The sequence below is a fragment of the Diadema setosum genome, chromosome 17 (genome assembly GCF_964275005.1).
Source record: "Diadema setosum chromosome 17, eeDiaSeto1, whole genome shotgun sequence".
In the NCBI taxonomy this organism is placed as follows: Eukaryota; Metazoa; Echinodermata; class Echinoidea; order Diadematoida; family Diadematidae; genus Diadema; species Diadema setosum.
The window spans coordinates 23,279,171-23,303,847 of record NC_092701.1 but is presented as its reverse complement, the minus strand read 5'-3'; the positions used below and the strand labels follow the sequence as shown (position 1 = coordinate 23,303,847).

The 24,677-nt window shown below is 38.6% G+C and overlaps 3 protein-coding genes across 4 annotated transcripts in view; 1 reads left to right on the top strand and 2 right to left on the bottom strand.

The window, feature by feature from the left end:
* Positions 1 to 4,759, bottom strand: part of LOC140241076 (1-acyl-sn-glycerol-3-phosphate acyltransferase alpha-like) — a 37,457-nt gene extending 32,698 nt beyond the window's left edge. Inside the window, exon 1 of the mRNA XM_072320842.1 lies at positions 4,695 to 4,759. Coding sequence (XP_072176943.1) covers positions 4,695 to 4,759 — 65 coding nt within the window. The remainder of the gene's footprint in view (positions 1 to 4,694) is intronic.
* LOC140240477 (uncharacterized) overlaps positions 1 to 24,026 on the top strand; it is a 60,983-nt gene extending 36,957 nt beyond the window's left edge. For both annotated transcript variants that reach the window (XM_072320252.1, XM_072320253.1), the window contains exons 3-5: positions 21,263 to 21,417; positions 22,492 to 22,589; positions 23,033 to 24,026. In XM_072320252.1, coding sequence (XP_072176353.1) covers positions 21,263 to 21,417; positions 22,492 to 22,589; positions 23,033 to 23,121 — 342 coding nt within the window. In that variant the 3' untranslated portion in view covers positions 23,122 to 24,026. The remainder of the gene's footprint in view (positions 1 to 21,262; positions 21,418 to 22,491; positions 22,590 to 23,032) is intronic.
* On the bottom strand, positions 8,215 to 16,973 carry LOC140241075 (1-acyl-sn-glycerol-3-phosphate acyltransferase alpha-like). Its single transcript, XM_072320841.1, has 6 exons — positions 16,732 to 16,973; positions 12,962 to 13,095; positions 10,941 to 11,116; positions 9,696 to 9,809; positions 9,015 to 9,087; positions 8,215 to 8,360 (listed from the first exon to the last, which is right to left on the bottom strand). Exons 1-6 carry the CDS (start codon positions 16,971 to 16,973, stop codon positions 8,215 to 8,217), a joined length of 885 nt encoding a protein of 294 aa, XP_072176942.1.
* Positions 24,027 to 24,677: the final 651 nt, after the last annotated feature.

Below are 24,677 nucleotides of genomic sequence, written 5' to 3'. Positions count from 1 at the left end.
TCGACTGCTTACGTCATGATAGCGTGAACACCTAGATGTTTGTGACACTGTTCTTCAGAGAAGGTGCCATGGTGTTATGTGGTGATTATGTTAGGGCTCACGTGGTAATCATGGCGATAAAAACGACTATGCTGTTGTTGCGGAGGTGGTAGCAGGTGCGATGATTCTGTGTTACTCAGTTTACCATTGATACTTATCGCTCTGTGGCTCAATGGTGGTAATGATCGTGGTGCTGACGACTTGGTTGGTTGGTTGGTTAGTTGTAATTCCCACCTCCCTGGTTGTAACGAAATTGGTAATGGCAGTGGTAGCCGTGGTAATGTCTTATATAGCTGCTGCATTCTGGTGATGAATGTTGGGTCAAAGTGCCTGTCTCCTGATAACATAGGGAAGACAAGTTTGTGATGAGTGAAAGTGATCATTTCGCTAGAGATGTCTTTGCTCTGTTGGATAACAATTTACAGTGATAGTAATAGTTGTGATTGTGGCACTACGGATGTTGTACTATTCTGATCGTGGAAACCGGCGAAAATAAATTAAAGTGAAGGTGTGTGTTTACTTACCATGCGTTCTTTGGACTTCCAGGTTTCAGAGCCAGCACGGGAATAAAGAGCACACCAAATATGATATAGCTTAGAAAGAGGCTCGCGTATTTGAAGTAGAAACACACAGCCCTGCTTCTCGCCGCTACGAACTTTGCACCAACGCAGAGTATTGCAAGAAGAAGAGCAGATCTCCACCACGTACGGGAAAAGAACGTCTCCTCTTGGTGATAATCAGTGTTTTCGTGAGACATTGCTGATAGTCCAGGAGTTTCGGCCTCTATGAACAATGCTGATGACATAAAGAGTGGAGTCATGGTATACAGTACCTCTTCAGCTGGGATTTAGAGTTTTTTGCTGGCGTTCAAGTGCTAACAGAGGGCTCCTCTGCCGAGCGAGCGAACGAGCTGCAGTGGGTCGATATAGTGCAGGATATCGGTAGCAAGCCCGTAAAACCACCCGCTTTGTGTTTGGTATGAAGCGTGTTGTGTGAAAACAGCAGACGACGAAGTCCTCTTAGACTTAGGGTCACGTGTTTCCTGGCATGACGAAATGTGCAGGTTGTTCCAAAGGCCACGGTCAAGTGTCGGAGAGGGTTGGCTGTTAAGAGTGTTAGGAAGTGAGGTCAGTCTGGCACCATACATGAACAAACACAACGGTAGGATTGATGCGAACTGTTAGGTGGATATCTACCCGTTTACGGTGGTTATCTTATACTCCCTAGAGGTGACCAGCTATTGACTCATCGCTGTCACGGGGAATCATAGAGGCCTGGTTTTGAAACATGCAAAGAAATCTGTCCTTCATTTGCAGTATAGAGACGTACAGTATTTCGACCATCTTTTGTTTAGACTGCGGGGATGTGACATCGCCGCTGGTCAAGAAACAGATCAGTGATCGCCAAGGACAAGATATTTCTTGAAACTTTCTACATTATTATAGAAGGTTGTAGCTCGTGACACGATTGGTAATTACCGGGATGATTGAAATATAGATGACAAAAGACTCTGCTATTGATAGAAGTTTCACTCCTCTCTTCTTTCTTATTCCTGTAGAGTAGATCGGAATATTTGTCCTCTGGCATAGATGTCATTGAAAAGACGTTAATCGATCACCAAGGTAAAGCCGTGTCCACTGCACGTGTGTCGAAATCATCGGACCGTGGGTAATCCTATACCAGGTGCAAGCCAGGCGGCAGGTGACGAAACGTTGGTCGGGAGCTCCCTCCCGTGGACGACGAAAAGGCGAACTTGGTGTTCACCTCATTTCTTTGTGTGCCACTCCACACGAATTTCTTATGTTTTTCCTTTTATTATTCTAATGGTGTCATTGCGAATTACTTTTAAATGCGTAATGATGTTAACGTCTCCAGTATCATGTTTGCGGTTTCCAGTTAGAAAAAATTTTCACTTTTCCTTTGTTTCTTTGTTTCCCTTATGCATTCATTTATTTATGTAGGGATTTTTTGTATTTACTTATTTATTTATTTATTTATTTATTCTTTCGTTCATTTATTCATTCATTCATTCATTTATTCATTTCTTTATTTATTTATATATTTCTGTATTCATTTGTTATATATATTCATTCAGCTTTTTATTCAGTCATTTCATTCATTCATCAATTCATTCATTCATTGATCGATCGATCTATTTTTTCCAGGTATTTCTACGAGCAAACTAAAATTGGTGTCCAAAACCTTCGCTCGTAAGTGCGCGAACCGAATTTGCGTTAAAGAAAAACGACAGCTGGTATATACTCTGGATAAGTGCCGTTACTGATCGTGTGGTACAATAACAGCCGTGGCACGCTGCATTGTCGAAATCCAAAGAGATTGTATGCAATCTCTTTCTTTTTGTCGGAGACTGTACAGTTTGTGTGCGTCCGTATATTATTACCAGCCAGTTCAAGTCTATTGTGTGTCCATCACGGCTTCCAAATGTATTATAACGTAGGGCCTATTAGCTTCAGCATGTTTTTGTGTTTTGGGTTTATGTAAAGAGAAAACGTGTGTATCTGTCTGTCTGTCTGTCTGTGTGTGTGTTTGAATTGTACATCTCTGTGTGTGTGTTGCGTGTGTGTTTGCATGTGCGTGCGAGAGAGAATGGGGTATATTCTGTGTGTTACTTTGTACAATGTTTGTGTATAATGCAGATTGTCTTTGTATGATGTTTTGTTTTTGTTTCTGTGAACATTTCTGTTTCTGTGATATGAAATTGAACGAAATTCGAAGAAAGAATTATCCAAAAAAAAAAGAAAAAAAGTGTAGAGGCCGCCCAAATTAAAGCTTGAAGACAGTGATATCGTATTAAATACAAAGAGGATGTAAATGATTTGGTCGTTACTGAGCTATAGTCGTATTGATCAACCAAATACGAGTAATCTGCCACTAATTCAGCACCATTTGTGACAATCTTTTTTTGTTTTCAATGTTTCAGATGTTTGACGTAGCATCCCATTGAAAGAAGCCATATAACTGTTTGGGTATAGATTAATTTCATTCATCGATTTATCTGAAAATTATGATAGTTGTGATGGTGATAATTCATAAAAGATAACGACAAACGTTGTTAACTTATTTGTGTGGTGTGAATTGGCGATCGGTTTAACTTACCAGACCATGTTTTCTGCTGTTGGCAATGACTGAAGAAAAAAAAGAAAGAAAAACTATGAATGATTGTAAGAGTTACTGTATTTCATTGATAATGTTTCAAGAGGAGCAATATTGAAGGAAACAAATCTCTCATCTGAACCCTTATATTTCCCGTATAAGTGTTTTTCCCCTTGGCAAAATTTCCAGAAGCCTTTTGATATGCTATAATTTATAATTGATTATTAAATCAAGTCATTCTCGAAGATTGCAATAATCTACATTTCTTTTAAATGTCAACTGTTTTTACTTGTGTGTGTGTGTGTGCAAATTTAAATGGATTTCTCCGATACATTTTAAAATCCATACAGAGGTACTAATTTAATGATGCCAAGACTAGAATTTCTGCATCAAAGTTCATGGGTTCAAAGTTGATGGGTTGGCATCGTATTGTTTAAGTGTTTGAATGCAATGTTTTGCGTTAGGAGTAGGCGACTACTGACATTTTGATATCAGCTATCTACCAGTGTGGATTACAATCTGATACGCTAGAACGACACATACACATCTACCCGTCACAACCACGTCAACATACTGTCGAGTTGTCATTTTCATTTTTAATGACCTTCTGATTATTTTCTCTCTATGTGGGGTTTTCATTTGTTACGGAAGTGCATGGCTAGTGGCCTTATTTATTATTACGATATGCCCAATGCTGTAAACGCGTGACTGAGCGTCTTGAAAAACAAAAAACAAAAAACAAAACAAAAACAAAAACGAAGAAACAGGACAAAAACTGCTTGTAACCACGTACCATTATAGTGTCGAGTGTCCCTACTCTGTGGTGTAGATTTTCGTTTCGTTGACCTGATCTGTTGTGTGGTTTTTCGTTTCGCGAGACTGCAGGAGGAACAAGGTGGGGAAGCAATGGTATCATGCATAATTCCTCTGGTTTCCATGGCAACGCTTAGCTTGCGAGCGCAAACGACCAATAAACCGGCGGAGGAATAGCGCCTTCCGACGGCACTGCCAGAATATCTTCCATTATTAATGTGCGGGACTTTGGGCGGGAATCACGTTTGTATTGTATGTGTGCTTGTCTGTGCATGTATGTGTGTGTGTGTGTGTGTGTGTGTGTGTGTGTGTGTAAATTAATCTCTTTTTACAACTTTTGGGCAATTATAATGTATCAAACTTTCATTAGTTGACGATGCTCTTGATGTTGTAGGTACTGTTAGCTCTGTATTGTGAAGGAAAGTATAGGTTGTTCGTATTAGCCCAGTAGTGGACTCATTATGGGCTATTATGGAGAACCTTTGGCTAGCTCAAGATGACTTCCCGTAAAAATTCCCCCTACTCTCCCCCCTACTCTCCCTCTCTCCCCCTTCTCTTTCACCACCCCCCCCCCCCCCATTCCCGTGTCTTTCTCCATCACCTCTCAGCTGATATGCCCCTTCAGGAAGTGTAGACGAAACTAAAGTCAAGTCGTGCAGAAGGGCAGGAAGCTACCCTGGGATTTCTTGTTATAGCTTCACAATCGGTATTTTGCTCTCGAGTCTCACCAGACCCCCTCCTCGTTCCCGTCCCGTCCCCCTCCCCCGGCCCCCAAATCCCCCTCCCTTCTCATTTAGAGTAGTCTAGTTCTGGACGCAGTTCTTGGAATCGCGCCATCTCTTGGCTTGTGTATAGTCGGCGAAAACGTATATGAACGAAAATGTATAGACGTTATCACTTGCATGAAAATTTATCGGTAGTTTTCAACCAACGTCTGAATGTATACAGAAAACTGGAAATATATATACTGAAATAAGATCGAACTCCTTTCCAGGTAGTGAGAACATTGTGTGATGGTTCTGCTACACCTCCGTGTGATGTCATCCAATTGCCTTGAATGCATCGCACTTTGTCGAGTTTTGGTTGAGACCTAACTTCAGGTTTCTAACATTTTTTGATGAGATAATGAGAAATCTCTTATGAAGTATGAAAGAACATGTAATTCCAGAGGAATGCAACGTTTATTTGATAAAAATTGGTTTTGAAATGGCTGATATCCAAAACAGAGCGATTCTAATTGAAGGTGGGAATAATCTTTTATTACGATCGCTTTGTTTTACTTTGTTTTTGGATGTTTCATTCATTCCAAAACCGATTTTTATCAAATAAACTTTGAATTCTTCTTAGAATGGTTTGCTCTGTACATGCGTATACTATTTCATAACTGTTCTCTTGGTATCTCGCAAAAAATTAAAAGAATAACACATGATTTAATGTCAAGAATGACGGTATGCATGCAAATGAGCTGATGATGTAATCGCCTCAGTTTCGCATGAAAAAAAAAGATATACATATATATATATATATATATATATATATATATATATATTCTGCGATAAAGGTGTCCAACATAATGTAATATCTGGCTGAATAACTTCAAAATGATGATCAGTCGGATATGATTATTAGGAGTTCAGAGTACATGGGGCATAACTGCGTTTGGACAGAACCCTGGAAATTCCTGATTTTGTGTACAAGATATCATACGGTAAGTAAACTTCTGTGAAGCGAACCCATCCCTCAATTTTTGCTTATTCATATTGACTGTTCAAGAACTGTTTTGTGAAAAGTCGCAAAGCTTTGCACAATTTTATAACTCCCTAATTTTCATTCGCTTTTCTTTTATCAAATATTCACTGTTGTGATATTTTCAAATTCTACTATTTCTTTGCAGTTAGAGTTCAGTCTTCAGTGAGTCATTCACGAAATAGATTTATTGGCCAATGATAATTGGACGCACTCTCTACGACATGCAACTGTATAAAGCATGGCGTTCAAGTCCATATAATATAAGAATCAAACGATATGCACTTCGGTAGATGAAAAGCACCCATCGCTCGATGACTCTATTTACCTTTTCTCTAATTAAAAATACGTTTTCTTTATTGCATTTCCCATTTCAATATTGCATGATTGACGTATTATTCAACTCACGAGCTAGACACACTGAAAAGATTATACTGAATTGGCATAGAGACTTCCAGCTTACAATCACCAGGAGCACTACGTTTTAGTCCGTGTTATCTCTTTACACTCTTTGCATTAATGGTGCACTCAATATACCTAGTACATATCACTGATTTTCGCAAGTTTAAAACGAAGATTTCAGAATGTAAACGCTACTTTGTTCAGTTTTTCACTATCACACAGAATCTATCACGCAGAGTGTTTAATAATATACTAGTACAGCAACTATGACTCAAGTAGAAACACAGCAAAACATAGTACATATACACAACAATAAAGCTCTGCAGTCCAATCATACTCGCGCCTTTTGTGCTTGCTTTTGGCCACGATCATCATGGACTGATTGACGGGAACATTTAAAGCATTGGAAGAAAAAGAAGTGAAAGGCTAAAGTCGTTTGAGATGGCAAGGTGCCTTCGTGGAGACATACACGCATGTTACACAAGAATCGGTGTTCTCTCCTGGGGCCTGTTTCGTAGAGATTGATCATAAGATTGATCTTTCGGTTAATACGATTAAAAAAAAGTTACGTTCGATCTGCCTTAACATAATATGCGCTTTAAATCAAGCGTAATTATCTTTATGAAACAAACTTGAAATCAGGAATGATCTTACGCTCGATTCGCTGAGTTACGCTCAATAATCGAGCGTAAAGATCAAACGTAACTCTTTATGAAACAGGCCCCTGCCCTGACATGCACATGATACAGATACAGAGAACTGACGACTTAATTTCATATGAAACCTGTATTGAGAACTATACAAAACACCACTGTCTTCAGCAATTAGTAGTACAATGTAAAATATCTTAAATCATAATGAATGCTTAACGTTTGCATTTATAACATGTCTAAACTGCTGCAGTCTCTTTGCGTAAGTTGCTTTTCGATTTAATCGCACTTCTTACGTGTCTATGGCTCATCGGACGATTCATTGTGGATTTAAATTGTATTTCTCAGCTGTTGCGTAGATTATGATACATATTGCGCGTCTCCCATTGTGTCTGTCCAATGGATGAATTATATGCTAGGACGCCCTCTACGTTCCTATGATCATCTTCCCAGTGAGTGACTGCATTCTTGATGCTTGTGACATTCCTACTGAAATTGTCTCCCCCCCCCCCCAAAAAAAAAAAAAAAAAATAGATAAAAAGTAAAGACCGCCAAATTAACGATGCTCCCTCTTTCCTTTATGGGAAAACTTACAACACCCATCGTGTGACACACACCCAGAGTTTCTGCGAGTTCGTCAGCAAGTCAACCTTGTACACCCGAGACATTTTCGAGTGTCTACCTGCTCTACCCATTATGACGTAATAGCAGCAACAACAACAAAAATGCCTTGAATAACTTTATGAAAATCGATTCTCTAAGGAATCTGCAAACATAGAGAGAGAGAAATCGATAGAGATACAGATATACAAGCTAGTCATCAAAACCGAGCAAGAACGTACTAGCTGGAATTACTTAATTTTCCAAACTTTTAAGATTCTATGCAAAGTTTCTCATAACTTGATATCGCAGCAACCAGTCATAGTGCAGCGTGCTATATATTGTGGTAGATGGCGGTCTAACTGGTGGCCAGAAATTCATTGATGTAAACAGGCCGGAACAGTCTAAAATGTAGACCATACCGGAATACGATCGCGACTTCGAAATATGAAAGACGTGGTTGAGGTATAGATGATGAGTCGTAAGTAAAGGGCGTTAGCCTTGCAGACGATGCAGTTGCCCTGGTAGAGCTTGTGATGACGTCACTGAAATTCGAGCAGACATTGAAAGTTGACATTGCAACTGCCATAAAGCATGTACTCAGTATACAGTAAAATGTTTTGACGTAATGTCACGGACTTACAAGTCCAACAAGTGCAACTTGGTACAGTGTGCATCAGCATTGTGCAATGATGACATGTTGTTCGATGTCCACAAACAGAGGGCGGTATACCAATGTACGAGTCGGACGAAACTGCTTAGGAGTGTCTTTTCGCACAAGAGAAACACGAGACCCCAATTTGTGCGTCATGGACTTTGATTTCTGATGGATCTTTTGCTTCGGACAAATTCAGTCATTTTTGTTGGTGGTGTCCTCTTCCAACTGTCGAAAAGTATCGATCATCTGATCGCGAACCTTGTCGCTCAATTCCTGCACGTCATCCAGAGTGAGGCCCTCTGTCGACACGGGAGGGAGAACCTTGGCAGTGTAGTGACCTGAATGCCAAACAAAAAATGCGATGTGATGGCCAGAAGATTGATTTGCTGTGCGATTCATGTGAGAGGGATGGTGCATGCATCCCATGGAGAGACGCATTTTACTTTCAGCTGCCAAATTGCCTCAGAATAAGTCCCACAACATAAATACTTGGCCAGATATATTTATCGAGGTGTCATAATCGTACATCGGCTTCCGACAGCTCACTCGAATGGACCCTTGTTTCCTTTCGATACACATTTGCGTCATTATTGAGATAACTTTACGTTGTCCATTTGTAACATCATACATTGTTTTATTGAAAATTGAACATCGCGAGGCTTTACGTCACGGTAGATTTATGGCAAAACTGATTATCGGGAATTCTTGCCAGTCATGAATACCTGTCTTTTGTTAGCAAGATTCTATTTGCCAGTCCAGATCGTATATATGAAGGTAAGTATTCTTCTGTTTTACATTCTGTCTAATTTCAAAGTTCATAGAGCTGATGACGTAATCATTTCCTGTCCATACATAATATTATGTGTGTAAAAGTTGTGCACATTTCTCATTAGCACAGAAAGCGTTAAAAAAAAAATCCGGTTGAACCCAGATGTGTCTATAGCAAATGTGTCGAAGAGGGCGTGATCTTGGAAGTAATCGAATTCTCTCACCTGACGTAAATGTGTGCGATTTGAAGTCTACGATGTGCTTCTGCGACGAGAATACTACTGGAACAATTGGAACCTTTCCAGGATTAAACACACATACAATGCTGTTAAATTGGCCTGGAATTCCAACTCCACAATCATAATTTCAAGAAGCGTTTTACCCTTGTGATTTATTTTAATCAAAATTCGACTACATTATGTGCTTTCGCGACGAGAATACCACTGAAACAATAACTTGAGACCTTTCCATAATTTAACACACGCATTGATAATATTTAGTTAGAATTCAGTTAGAAATCCCATCCAGTGATAATCTTAACGGATATCCAGTAGCAAAGCTACCAACTTCATGTTTTCATGATGTTCAGTACGTTTTTTACTTTGTCAAAATGTGATAAAATGTTTTTAAGATGACTTTATTTTATTCAATTTGGGCATGCTTGATGTGATTTTTTGCCTGTTTATGGCAAATGTTTTTAATGTACCAGATTTGCAGTGGTTAGCAGTCGTACTTTCTGTAGCCTCGAGTCGGCGATGGGGGGGGGGGGGGACAAATTTTCATCCAACCCCAAACCTACCAAGCACAACTGAGCATGCGTTAGAATTTTAAACGCCGTTGCGGTTTCAATTTATGGCCATAGTAAAAAAATTATATCGATTGCCTTTTCGTGCATCTGAATTTACCTGTGCCAGGACTGCTAGATTAAAGGCACCCTTCTTGAAGGGCAACATGGGGTCGGTTAAGTTGGCCTTGGACGACAGTTTCCGCGTCCCCTCGGGAAAAACCAGGATTCGGTACTGCGTAAGAAAAAAGAAAAGTATAAGAACATGACGGTCAAGCATGAAGATACTGTATTTCCAGTATTCATTATGTATCGAGAAAGATCACTTATATGATTTATGGATAAATTCATCTGCTATTATATTGATTTCAGTAATGAAGAAATTGCCTTTCTAGAAGTTCTTTCTACAGTGAGAAAGAATCACCTGAATATTATGTCACGTGTGCCCTTTTGATGCGGAAGATTATATGAGAGAGAATTACGTGATATTAATATCTGAATGGTCATTCAACTGGTTTGATAGAGGCACGTGGGAGGATTCCAGTTTCAAATAAATTCGATTATATTAATGTCCTGTTGAACAGGTCATTAGGCGACATGAATGAGTCATTGACATTTAGCATTGCTAATGATATATTGATTTATGCAAGAGAGGACACTTCTGACTGTCTCTATATTAGGACTTTAGGTGTGCTCTGTACGAAAAAAAAAATTGCCACTTCGTCTTCGAAACACAATACGATGTCATGCTAATGTGGGTTGACAAATGGTCTAAATTCGATTTTACTGACTGTCAACTTTACTTTGGCCAAAGTCTTAAATATTAAGTAAAGAGATTTTCTGGACACCAGTGCATAATTATCTTGTGCCACCTGTCAGTGTCCCCTACCACGTCACGTGCACTATAAATTTTCATAACTGTGATGGCCCGTATCTTTCAAACTGGAAACACGATTAAAGGTCGTTTTTACCTTTGGGAGCAGTGACTTAAAACATTTTCAAGATATCACATTTGATGCATGTGTAGGTCTGTTGTATCACAAAACATCCTACCATATCAATTTTTTGCAGTAAAGCCTAAAATAAAAGGAGATATCAGTATTTTTTTATAAACCATAATTGTAGACGGTTTAGTCTGGAAACATTTTTGTTATAACTATTGTTCACATTTTGTGTATTTAACAATAGTTAACATCGATTATATGGATTCAAATTTTTACAGTAGTTGTTTCTATCTCTAACTCACATTTTAGACCTATTGTAAAGCACTAATGCTGGGTTTTGTTTCATCTGCAAAGGGTAAATTATGCCTTTAAAGCATGAGTTCCTTATTTAACCACAGTGTATGATAGTTTGAAATGCTTACGTTCTTTCTGTGAATAGTTTCCACGGCATGCTTCAGCGTTTCCTTCGCGCTCTTTTGGTTGCTCCTGTCCACGAAGATTGTTCCCGCCAAAACGGCACCGAGACCAAACGGGCCGGCGTACTTCAATATTTTCTTCATTAGGATCACACAGCGCTCAGGCCAGATTTCCATCACGCCTGCAAAGAAAAAGATCTGGAAGCTGTGCATCTGAAACACGGGCGCACACTCTCTATCGAGAACATTGTCTGAACCACGCCCTCTATCGCTATCCATTTGTGTATTTATTCGGAACAATGTACAATACGTCACATTATTTTGTTTGCGGTTTCTAGCTGTTGTCATTGTCCGCGCTGTTAAAAATGCACATTCCTGGTATTGAATGCTTACAAAACCACAAAGTATCTTGTCCTGACAATACATGCCTAACTTCATGAATTCGAACAAATGGTGTCATAATATCTGTGATATAAATATAGTATGTCTCAAAAGAAAATTACAATCCACCTTTCGCACTGATAACACCCAATAATATTAAACCGTCTAAATGCTACTTCAGCGTCTTAAAATATAGCATCTTAGCTCTATTTTGCAGAAAACCCCATTCAGTTTGGTTAAGCGGTCACAAAGACATGTGGATTGTTGTAAAGAATGTCATGAGTCTGATTCTTCGTTTAGCACTTACGCAAATTAATGTGTGAACACAATAGACAGAACTTGCAGGGAAGAGATTTCTGACGTGCTCAACAAAATTCCGTATTTCTCTTTGACCACTGAAGCAAATCGAATGGGGTTTTCTGTAAGATGTGGGCAATGAGTTATATTATAGTTTCATACCCTGAAATTGTACATGTATTTGGATTGATTCACTATTTTTAAAGCTATTGTTGCGGAGGGTACCGTTGTATTTTTTTTTAGGGGGTACATAAGTATACGGTATATATATATATATATATATATATATATATATATATATACATGTATGTATTTATTTAACATGCGTTTGTTTGATTTTTTTAATTATACCCAAAAAGTTTGCTATTTCAAATGAGTTGAGTTGAATTGAATTGGATTGCATTGCATTAAAACATAAAACACGTGAACTTGGGTCGCTGTTTCTGTCGAGTAATCTTTCCAAGAGTGAAGCATTAACACTAAAGCGCTTTTCGAAATTTTGACTATTAAAATTAAAATGTCAGTCGGTAAAGTACCGTCTCTGATATAGGTAGATTTCCTCTCTACCAGACACAATGGCCCGAATTCACGAAGGTGGTACAAATTAAACCATGGTTTAAACCATGGACAAAAACCATGGAGCGCCAAGTGTTGCACGGAATATTTCGTTACAGGATTGGTCATTTTCGTCGACAAAATGACCGTTTCGATAATGAAATTATCATTTCGTGGACGAAATGTTCATTTAGTTACAAAATGTTGTCATTTCGTTACAAAATAATCATTTCACCGACGAAATGACTGATTTTGTAACGAAATTTTCCATGCGACACTTGGCGCTCCATGGTTTTTGTCCATGGTTTAGACCATGGTTTCATTTGTACCACCTTCGTGAATTCGGGCCTACGATTTCATTTAATTCTTGATTCCGCTCGGGATTACGGCAAGATCCTAGTTAAATCTTTATCGCAGTATCGTTGACAGCCAAAACAGTTGTGTATGCTTTATTTTTCGTGTGTGTATTCATTGCACAGCTTAAACACTCCTTTCACGTATTTACATTTCCAAGGGAATCCTTTGTATAGTTAACGTTGCACAAAAAACAAACAAACAAACAAAGAAAAACAAAACACGATACTGGAAAGGAAGCCTACAGATACTTCGGAGAGAATGTATATCTTCTTTTTTCACGCCTTGACTTTCCCCCCAAACATACGATTCGCTTATCTCTCGTTACAACTGTTATAAGATATGTCCACACAAACTTGGATGGCTTACGTATCTACATAATATCTACTATTTGTTAATTACATTCGTTTCCATGGTAACGCATTAGTATCATGGTATACCTATGCAGTCCAGCGAGCTTTGATGGTTGCACACTATGACGAATGACCCCTTGGGGTAGTTCTCCAGCCCACGAGCGGTGACACTGATCCCGAAGAGCGGTGCCTGCACCCGCTGTACCAACAGTCGCGGCACTCTATGCCGGAAGTGATTGTTTAAAAGACACAAGAAAACATAAGGCAGACTATCATGAGAAACTGCGGGTAGATGGAATGTGGATATCGATGATTCTTTAGCATTTATTAAGATGTATGCTGTTATGTGTCGTTTGAGCAGCTACAATGTATAATCAGAAAGAGAATATTGAAAGTTTCATAACAATTAGACATGTTAGTAGAGTTTGAAAGTCATGATCATGTTGTAGCTTCAAGCTTTAATAATTTCAGTTCAGATGTCAGTACTTTACTTTCTTCTAACATTGTATTGCTGAAGCTGTATAGCCAGTAGATGTTTCCGTAGAAGTGGCGCCGGGATGGAGAAAAAAAAAATATTTGGGCTTTTTGGGAAGTATATGCGACGTCAGCATTCAGCTAATATTACTGCGAAGTTTATAGACATGTTTGGGGTCAATAAATATAATCAGCTTTGTGTATGGTTGCGAGTTTTGCTGTCCATTGGTTGTTTTCATACTTCGATACAGAAGACTTTTTAAAGGTGCTGTTTACCACTGGGAGCTGTGATTCAAAAAATGTTTGAGTTATTGATGCATATGCGTAGGTCATTTGTATCACAAAACATCCTACCATATAAAAACTTTGCAATAAAGCCTTGAATATAAGGATATATCACTATTTTTCTCACTAAACCATAACTGTAGACGGTTTAGTCTAGGAACAATTTTATCATAACTATTGTTCACATTTTGTATACTTAACAATACTTAACATTGATTTATACTGATTAACTTTTTTTTTTTTACATTGGTTGTTTCTATCCCTAACTCACATTTTAGAACTATTTTGAAGCACTAAAGCTAGGATTTTGTTTCATCTGCAAATGGTAAACAATGCCTTTAACGCATGATTTTACTTTGCATGGGGAGAATCGTGATCTCATTAAACAAGGAATCTAGAGATAAGCCTTTATCAGCGCAATTTCTTTGGTTCATCATCCAGTCGGGTATAATTAGTGCAAGGTCAGTGAACTTTCAGTGACTGACTGTTTACACATAAAGTCATTTCTGAGTGACTTCGAACACCACTCCACATTGCTAAATTCGCACCCTAGTTTGTCTGGCAGTTTAAGTAGTTAATATTAAACCAAAAATACCTGATCAGAGATTGCAATGCTTTTCAGTATAGTAGTACATCGGGATGAAACTTCCGTAGCTTGTTATACACTATAGCCTATTATACCGCACATTACATACACACAGTCCTGACGGTCTTGTTGCATTTTCCGTGCCAGCGCAACACGAGATCATGGCAAGCTGCATGACATATCTTTTGATTTCAGTCAAAAGTACTTCCTGAACATCAAACCACTCACAGGAAAGAATACACGATTAAAATTACTTCAGTACACTGCAAACGGAAGATAAAATCGAAAGTTTATTATGAGAAGACGTCAGTCACATGTACTACGAAAGTCAGAAATATTGCGTCTGAAGTATAAACCCTATAGGCCTATAGAGCAAGATACATGTACATGTACTTTTTATAGTAGGCAGGTCATTGGAGATGTTGTTAAGGCATGGGCAGAGCACATACACATAGTGGGATTTTTTGTGTATATATATTATATTCTCTTTCAATGAGAATTTTGCCGAGAGATTTATCAACAATGACGGAATGAAAATGAAACACTGTATTTTTTTTTACATTTAAAGGAATAAAACACTATCATGATGAGATAAAATCAAACATCATATATATATATATATATATATATATATATATACATATATATATATATATATATATATATATATGTGTGTGTGTGTGTGTGTGTGTGTGTGTGTGTGTGTGTTATAATCATGATGCAGAAAATAAGGCAAATTTGATGAGATGATGACTGGCGAGGTGTTATTCCAAAAAGAGCTTGATCACCCATGCCTATAGTAGCGTTTCGTGTAACGACTGTAGTGTTTCTGTAGGCCCTATGCCCGTATATACGTAGTTGCTTATATCAATTTTGCATTATCTGATGGCAGGTACACTACATTAGAAGAGGTTTTCACGGCTTCGTTGAAGATCACTTGAGGACATTTGGGTTCTTCCGCGTTCTGCAAGATAAAGAGAAGTCTAAAACATTCGGACAGACTCAGTAGAATGATACATTTTATTTTTATTCAAGCGTCTCCCGAACAAAACAGTGAAAACTGGCGTCATGGGTCGATGGCTTTTAGCGCAAAGAAAATTCTTTCTCAGTTACCGGTCCAGAAGCCATGACAACGTTTGTGATGGTCTATTGTGTGTCATCTGTGTGATGGTCTAGCGATTTAAATACATGATGCAATTCTGCACTCTCAGAGCCCGAGTTTCCACGAAAGTAACTGTCGTGTTGTAATAATTTGTATATGTTTGAGTTGTGCGTACATGTCTGCGGCATGTATGTGTGTGCGTGTATTATATATCATTTAATGTGTTTGTTATATGTCTGTTTTCATGTTGTACTTGGTATACTGTTGGAATAAGATGCTTCGTGTGAAACCGGTTAACAAGTTATTCTAGGTGCGGGTGTTTGGGGCCTTGCCATGAAACACCTGCACTGTATCAACGTATCACGTCTATACTCATGTCATGATTTATCGACATGTTTATAATAATGCAGTGTTCTTGGAATGAGAATGAAGCAGGTCACATCCAACCGTATGTTGGCTTGTGTTTTATAAAGCACATCTAGTAGTATACATCTAGTATACATCTATAGTATAATGCAGCTTCATTGTTTGAAGTCGAATATTCGAACGTTTTGGAAACTTTGAAGTTTCTATACGTCTCTTGATTCTATGATTGATGACCAGTTCAATAAACCTCTGTCGACGAGGATCAAACCGTAAAACAATCGTGCCATCATTGCATATAATTTATACATTGAACAGTTCAACATGATAGGACTGAACATGCAGGACGTTGTTTATACAGCGCAGAAATGATGACATACAGGTCATGACCGCAGTCACATGTTTTGGCGAAAATTGCAACAATTGGTGAGAAATTCATTTTATGGTACTGCAAGCACTCGAAGGCAGCGAATCCAATAATAATTCCATGTAGGCCTACATACGTTTTTATTGCTTCAACAACAACAAAAAGTGTAGTCCTATCGTGGACCTGTTATGATTTATAGAGAATTCGCAGAAATTCGAGGGAGTGCCCGACTCGCTGTCTAGGTGTTTCATTTTTTGTTTTTGTTTTTTTTTGAAATGATATTTATTCACTTCCAGTCAAATAATACAAAAGCCATCAATTCACTTCGGTATTACTGTATAATACAAACATAAAAGAATAATTCTTTTAAAGATAACTGTAATGATTATACATTTTCATTTTTTTCGATATAACAAATGAAATAGCAATACATGTAGGCCTAGTGCGTGAATTACCAAAGGAAAAAAGAGGAAGTATGTTATATCTAAAATAAAACCCATACCCAAAACAATCAGCTCCCTAGCTAACATAACTATACATTTCCTAACCATATGCTACTGTTATAAACTACCAAAAGAAAAAACAAACAAAACAAAACCACACACACAGACAAACAAGCGTGTCACACCGCACATACATACAGAAACTAAACATATGGATACACAGATTTTTCAACCCACCTGGTTGACTTGGGGTCACATGGGTTGAACAACTGAATTGGTATCGTGATGAGACCGAAGAAGAAGTATATCCCTCCGAACGCGAAGTACTTCAGGTGGAATCGAACGCTGCGACTTCGGAGGACGACAAAAACGAAAGCGACGACGAGCCCGACGATGACTCTGCTCGCATGTGTTACCGATGACGGCTCTGTCCCGATCCCGCGGGAATCTTCATCCATCTTGTCACCTTCCCACGTCATCGCACCTCTCATCAAAGGTCACCCCTTCACCCTTCGTAGTCAGGTGTCAAAAAGACGAGTCTGCTTTGTATACACCATAAATCATATACATGTACAACTCTGATGGGAGATCTTAATACAACGATTTGCTCGATTCTTGCTCCCGCGACTGTGTTTCTCAGGCGTGTAGAATGATGGAGACAATGCACCACATCAAATATTGTGACACACTTCACACTGGACTGCGTCTGTGGAATGAGATCCTGCTGTAGTTTCTATCGCGAAAATATCAATAATCATAATTATAACAATGATGATAGTGATTCGCAAGTGAGTTATGCACAGCCCTGACGTTTATATTGACTTCCGATGGACGTGTTTCTCCTTTACTTTGTTAAAATATGCGAGGTAAACAAGAAATACGATAGGTTGGTACAAGCTGTCATTAATGGCACAATAGAAGCACCTGTAACAAGGAGGGCGTCTGGAGATTTGTTCAATACGCGTGTACGAGGCCGCTTCTATTCAAAGTTCGCTCGAGCACCCGCCATAAAAAGTTCGTTGCCCCGATTGCAATTGGATCATCGTAAGCATTCAGTAACCGCCGAAACGCAAATCGTTTGTGTATCGCGGTCCGTAAAACCATGGAGCGATCGACTCAACATCAATTGTTCTGCTCGCGGAGATTTGGCTCCGTCCGTTTTAAATCTTTCTTTTCACTGCATAGATTTCAAAATAATGTAAATACTGGTGGATTCACACACCATTGAGTCTGGACTCACTCGGGTTTGCTGATGGGGCAACTCTAGAGTGGGTGATGGGGAGGCGACCGGCGACCAGACAGGTAGAGGTCCGCTGCAGTTTATCGGAGCGACGGATATCGACAAGTGGACAAAATCTGTTGAGGACAATTTCAAACAGTGGTTCATGCAGTGAATATATAGAATGAAAGAAAAGTGAAAGCAAGGGCAACGTGAAAATTTATTAGTTATTGCGTGACACTTTTATTTTTCTTTTTGATATAAACAAGCATACAACAGATTATGATGATCACGCGGTCTCTCATTTTTTAGTTGCAGTTTACTGTCATCTTGATATGTTTGCACAATTATAACTATGCTCTGAATAGTCAAAACGTGGAGATGGAATAGGCACATATCTTACAGTATGATAAACTCCTCGTGTATGTATCGAATCCTGTAGTAAGCAGGCAATATTGCACAGAAAAATGATGTTTGTTGTCTTAATACTGCATGCCACGAAGTCTCTGGCGAACATGTCACTTTCAATTTCAAAGCGGATGTGTCGCTGTATAACATACTTTAATATCAGAACCAAAGTGAAAGGATGGCGTATAATCCACGTTTATGCCCTGAACATAAACTGTCTCCAGGCTAAGGGATGATAGGGAAGAGACCTTACGGAATGTAGGCCACCTACTTGTTTTCAAGAAGACATCGCGCATCTAGGCTTAGAAATATCGTCGCAGAAAACATGAGTCTTGCTCGAGGTGTATGATTATGTCAGGTTGTTCGTGTTTCGCGCTCTTATGAAGGTGGTACAGTCTGCCAGGTTCCATTTCTGGCTCCAATCCTGATAAACGCCTGTTTAAAGAGGTGTAAATACAAGTCGTGTACATGCATCCTGGTAACGAGCTACATGTATTTGCACCTCGGCTTACAGAGCGCGCACGCGTTTGTGCGGAGAGATAGTACACATGGGTGTTTGTGATAACTTTGTCCGTGTGCGTTGTGTGTCAAATCAGAAAGCTTGGAAGGAAAAAGTATTTGATTGAGCCATGTAGAAATCGCGCAAAGTGTCGCCAAACCTGACATTTTTTCAGCTACCTGTATCCTGAAGCAAACAAAGATTAAAAAACAAATAACAATAACACAGATGAGTGATGGGAGGGGCTGCGGTTTCTTTTAGCCCTTTATGACGTAGTAGTAAACAGACCCGCTGTTTTCTCACTCAAACCGCCCAATACAATCGTTACCTCTTCTATCGCACGCTCGCGCGCACACACACACACACACACACACACAGTCACTCACTCACTCACTCATGCACGCACTGCATCACATACTTTAGCAGAACACGTATAATACATTGTCACGCTTCGTTAATTTTCTCCAAGAAAGACAATGGAATAAACTGTCGCACCTTGTTGGTTGCATTATTTTGCCAACAACAGCCTTCGTTCACCAAATAGAGCAGAGAATGTCCAAATAGTCAATAGTAAAAATTGAAGGACTATTCCAATAGCACAAGTGAGCTGCTGCAATACTGTTCGGCGTTCGGCGTCGATGTATGTTGTCCGTCTTCCATAAATTTGTTCACTTTTCTATCTTCGATTTGGAAAGATGTGGATGAATTTTTTTACCAAACTGGACAGGAATCATGAGTGGGGGGAGGGGATCATTATGATTGATATGACGTATAGTTTGTACAAATAAAGGTGTTGCCCAGGGGGGCCTCAAACAACCCGCGGAACTAATGTGTTTTGTTTGTTCTGTTGTTTGTTGTTTGGTTGGTCTGTTTGTTTTGAATGATATAGCTTTTAGAGAACATTACAAAGACAGGAAAATTATGAATTGGATACTTTGCAGTAAAAGATAATCTTGGCTATATCTACAGGCCTATGTTCGTAGAAATCTTTACGATTGAACATGAGCGAGATTTGGAAAGAATCTTAATCAAGGTCTTTGTATTTTGCTGTCAACTTTTATATTTATTTATTTATTCATTTATTTATTCAGTCATTAATGCATTCATGTATTCATTAAATTAATAATTTACGTATTCGTTTATTTCATTCATTTGCGTATTTATTCTATTTATTTATTTCACATATCGGCCTATCTACTTCTTAATTCTTTATAGTAGATTTGCCTTTTGGTAATCTTGAAATGCGACTTTCGCTAAACAAAATTGTCTCCTCTTTATAGATGTTGTCACGCCGTAAACATAACATGCAAACATTTGAAAATGGACTGTGTATTTTTTTTTTTTTTGCGTGTTTTTGCGTGTATGTGTGTATGTTTATGTATGTAGGCGCGTGTATATGGTTACGGTTTTCTCTTTGGTATAGTGACATGTATACATATAGATAACAATCTATGGACACTGACTTCTTCTGAATAACGCGTGTTTTAATTTCTTTCGAATCATTGTCCTTTTGGGATCATTAGTGAAAGCACTAAATTTCACCCTGTCACTTCAGGAATCTAAACTGATTGTTCGTACGTCAACTTTATTCAAGGATGCGATTCAAATATTTAACAAAACAACTGTATCTTGTGGTCCATTGCGCTTCTCCATTATGCAGTGGCTGAAGTTGTATCATAAATTGACACTATTATTTCGCAGTGTTTCATCGCGACATGAACTTTGTGCCAATAATTAACTGATGAGTACGAATCCGTTAATATTTTTTTTTTCGGCATGCGTGTGTAGACCTGTCAACCATTAATCATTCCTTTTAAGCATCAAATATAGCCAACAATATGGACATCCAGTAGCAATGATGCCATGTTGATTAATTATCCAATTAGTTGGTTAGATGAGTGTCTCGTTCTATCCCCTTCATTAGCGGCGCAGGTGGATGCCTGACAAGGACTAATGGCCAACGAAAAACATATAGCAACCATGATATCACAAGCTGCATAGAGGGACTAATGTAATGAATAATTGTTGGTGGTGTAAAAAGGCAAAAACTCCTGAAACAATTAGATTATTCACTGTAATAAGTAACTCCCAAGAAGAAATAACTAATATGATATTAATGATAATATTAAATAATAGATACACGACTTTCGTATTTGCCGGTAATTTCTATACTGTGTGTTGTCTTGTGATATCTAGTACATGTATGTACCCCTCATTTTGTTTTACATCTGTCCTAAAATCGTTGCTCTATACCTGATTTATGTTTGCACTTTACATATTCGAGAGAAACACACACACACATATCAGTATGTACATGTTTCCTTAACAGTATACTTCATTTTCCTACATTTAGATAGTTTCTTTCGCGCTGAAACGAATACAAAGAACATGCAATCAAATCAGTCAACAAGCAATGGGGGAATACATACAAGTATTATGATTATGACGTTCCCTTTTCCTATATTGTGGAGATAAATTTGGCCGTCTGCATAACGGTTTGTTTCGTTTTGTTTTGTTTTGCTTTGTTTTGTTTTGTTTTGTTTTGTCTTTTCTTGTCTTGTCTACATGCACTTATTATTTTTCACTGACTTACCGAGGTAACTGCTCTTTGGTTCTTTTTCGTGTGTTTTCTTGAACTGCAGAGAGCGCCTTTCAAACCGAAACCTAAGAAGACACTGAAAAGATTAAGAGCGCCCTCTAAGCCACCACTGCTACGGAAACTCGATGCGAAAAGAGACCAGGAGAGGGCGGCAACGGAAGGGAAAGTCGTCACAAAACACGTGAACAAAGTTTTGAGGTAAGGTCTGTCAGATCTGCGGTTTCAAAAATTATACATGATTTGCTGAAGTTAATAGTGTTTTTTGGGGTAGCCCCAAATGGGATATGATCGCTGGAAACCGAAAATATGCAGTCGGTCTTAAAATCTGTAGATTGCATAGTATAATATCATAAAAATTGCAATACACCCAACAGAGATAAAATGATATGATTTTATGTGAAATGCTTGTAGTTGAGCTGCATTCCCCCCCCCCCCCGGGTCGGAGTGGGGGGTGGGGTGGGGTGATATAAGAAACAGCTTGCCAGTATTTGCTTCGTTAGTATATTGGGGTGATGAGACGATTGTGACGAACGGATCACGTTTTCTTTCTAAAAGAATCTGGTAGTTGTGTCAGAGCAGCAGATGAATACAGTATGTACTTTTTTCTTTTTACTTATCAGTCAAGTTATCATATGTGCATGCAGGATACGTTGAATGCTTTCTTGGCTGCCAATTCACTCCCTGTATCGAGAGTTGTTATTGGTCCGTCATCCGTCACATGACAGTGTCATCTTACAAATACAATTAGCAGGGCGGATCCAGGAATTTTGTAAAGGGGTGGCGCCTTTACAAAATTAAAAGGGGCGCACGCACCCCTTCCCCCACTTTTTTCTTTTTATTTCTTTTGTTTTGAAAAATAAAAATAAGAGGGGGCGCGCGCCTGGTGCGCCCCCTCTGGATCTGCCACTTGTGTGCATAGAAAAGTGAACAGAGAGATGAATACATGGAAACTCATTCAAACATTACTTACTTTACTTTACTTTTACGGACCAATGCTGTAGGTCAGAGCCTGTTCATCGATCAAGATTGTATCCTTGGCTGCTCTTGATCCTTCCAATTAATATAGCCAGGAGCTAATCTCATTCAAACATGCATTGATAGGATGAAATAAAATAAACTATTAATGCAGCATTTAGATATCAGCCCCTCATTTTGTATGGAGTCAGAAATATTTCTCTTTTATACTTTTATACTTTTACTTCGGTGACACGGGAACAATTCTGATTCTCTCATTTTACTCTCCCACCATCCCCCCCCCCCTGTCTCTCTCAGGAAAAACCCAAGAGCTAACGCAACGCTCTCGGCCAAGAAGATTCGAAAGCTACAAAAGGCCCGGATGCACGCGGAGAGAGAAGCGAGTGAGATGGCAGGTAAGGCGTGGTACATGTATGGCCAAAACAAAAGCGAAAAGAAAAAATGAACGAGCCATAACAAAAACCCACATATTTAATAATGTCCTTGTTTCCATACAATCCATCTCTTACTGCGTTTGCCAAAATCACCACTCTCTCTAAAATCCCACATGCAGTCGTAAAGAATTTAGTAATGTAACGTATACTGTATGAATTTATACAGAATTTTCAGACTCGTTTCCCCATCAAGTAACACTAATATATCTGTATGCCCTTTGAATTTGATTTTGTGTGGTGTTTGATTGAAAGAAAGAAATTTTTCTACATCCACTTTTAAAAATCCTCTTTCATACTTCTGTGTTTTGTTCGTGCAGAGTTTGTCTTCGTAAACATCGTTGTCCATGAACTCATGACTTTCACAATACAATATTTCTTGTTCTCATTTCTCTTTTATGTTGAAGTGGAAGTTGAAGCAAAACCTAGCCGAAAAGTGCAGCCCAAGTCGAAGAAAAAGAAATCCGCAGACGATGTGGAAATGATGGAGACATGACCAAACTAATCATGCTAAACAGGACATTAGTAAATATCACCCAATCAACCACACCAATCATCCAACGATCGCCATGTTCTCAAGAATGACGTCACGTGCAGAACATACCATGGCGGATCTGTGCGAAAAGTTCAGCGATCACGTGACAGTTTACGCACGGAAGCAACGCTCACCTCAACTGCATACATGGATTATGGCGTATGATATATTCGCAGTGGTGAAATGAGCGATGTGGTATTGTATGTTGACAGTTCAACAAGTTGTCCTAGCAGAGCCTGTACTAGTTCAGGACTGGACAGAGTATAGCGATATTAACATGTCGCCGACCATAAGTTTCAGCCATAACGTTTCTTCCATAGCTTTCTAGAAGCGAGTTTTTTTAATACATACAGTAGTAAGCAACATCAACTTGTCACCTAAGCGGGATGATGTCCATTTTAGGGGTGTTGAGGCAGGATAATGTCAGCGAGAACGTTGTTCTGAAGAAAATTCAAGATTGTTATATATGACGGACAAAGAACATTGCTCGTGTGAACATTGGTGACTTTATTGGAGTTTTACTTTATTACAAATTTTCCAAACCTGACCTTAGCTTTCATTTTCCGGTGGTAAAAGAGATTTTGAATTGTTATACATGTATTTGCTCCATTATGCATGACCTCTGACGAGGCAAGCCGAGTAAAGTCAGAATCATTCAAAGATGCCTATTATCGGATCAATAAGCAGTTGATATTAGCAGTTGATCTGGCGAGTCATATATCAAAATATGACGCAAAAAAAAAAAATGTTCTGTGTTATTCCTCTCTTTTTTTCTAATGTCCCCTGTCTTTTCATTCATTATCTATTGTACCTCTATTCGTTAATAAAATATATTTCATAAAGATTGAATACATTTCATCGAAGCACTGTCTAATCTTGAGTGTGCAGAGTGTAAACTCGTGGGACCGATATCAGCTGACTCCATTGATCGTTAAAAGAGTATTTGTGCTGGAGTGTGAGGTCAACCGACATTACCAGTTTGGGTCTGTTGTGTTCATTATTGAGATTAAAAGCGGTAAATCTAATCTAATGATATAGATTATTTTTCCATGATGTTTGACATTGAGACCAATCATAATATTTTCTCTATTTTTTATTTTCATAGTTAAACAATATAGCATTAACCTGTTGACGTTCACAGCTTTAAAAAGGATTTTATCAAACGGATCTGACTGAACAGGTAATCAAACATATATCTTAAAAGCATTAGTCCAATATGTATTTTTCAGACTCGTATGTTGAAAGCCAAAGTGAAAGTTAAGCCCGGTTCTCGTAATTGCGGTTTCTGAGCTCAACTGCTAATACACCGAACTCGCACCTGTCTTTACTTTCACCGGAAAGTACCTCACCGAATTCTGTTGCTACGAAACTGCCATCTAGGTCCCTACGTCTACAACTGAATTTAAACGCGAGATACCGGACAGTACAGATGGTAATTGTCCGTGCATTTCTTCCTCTAACTTTTTCTTTCCTTCAGAACTGACATACAACAATTTGTCGTTAGCAGTCACACTTGA

Coding starts and splice junctions, on each gene's coding strand:
- LOC140241075 (XM_072320841.1), bottom strand. CDS start 16,973: ATGACGTGGGAAGGTGACAAGATGGATGAAGATTCCCGCGGGATCGGG. Junction 9,810..10,940: donor AAACTATTCACAGAAAGAAC/GTAAGCATTTCA, acceptor TTTCTTACGCAG/TACCGAATCCTGGTTTTTCC. Junction 8,361..9,014: donor ATCGCACACATTTACGTCAG/GTGAGAGAATTC, acceptor TTTGGCATTCAG/GTCACTACACTGCCAAGGTT.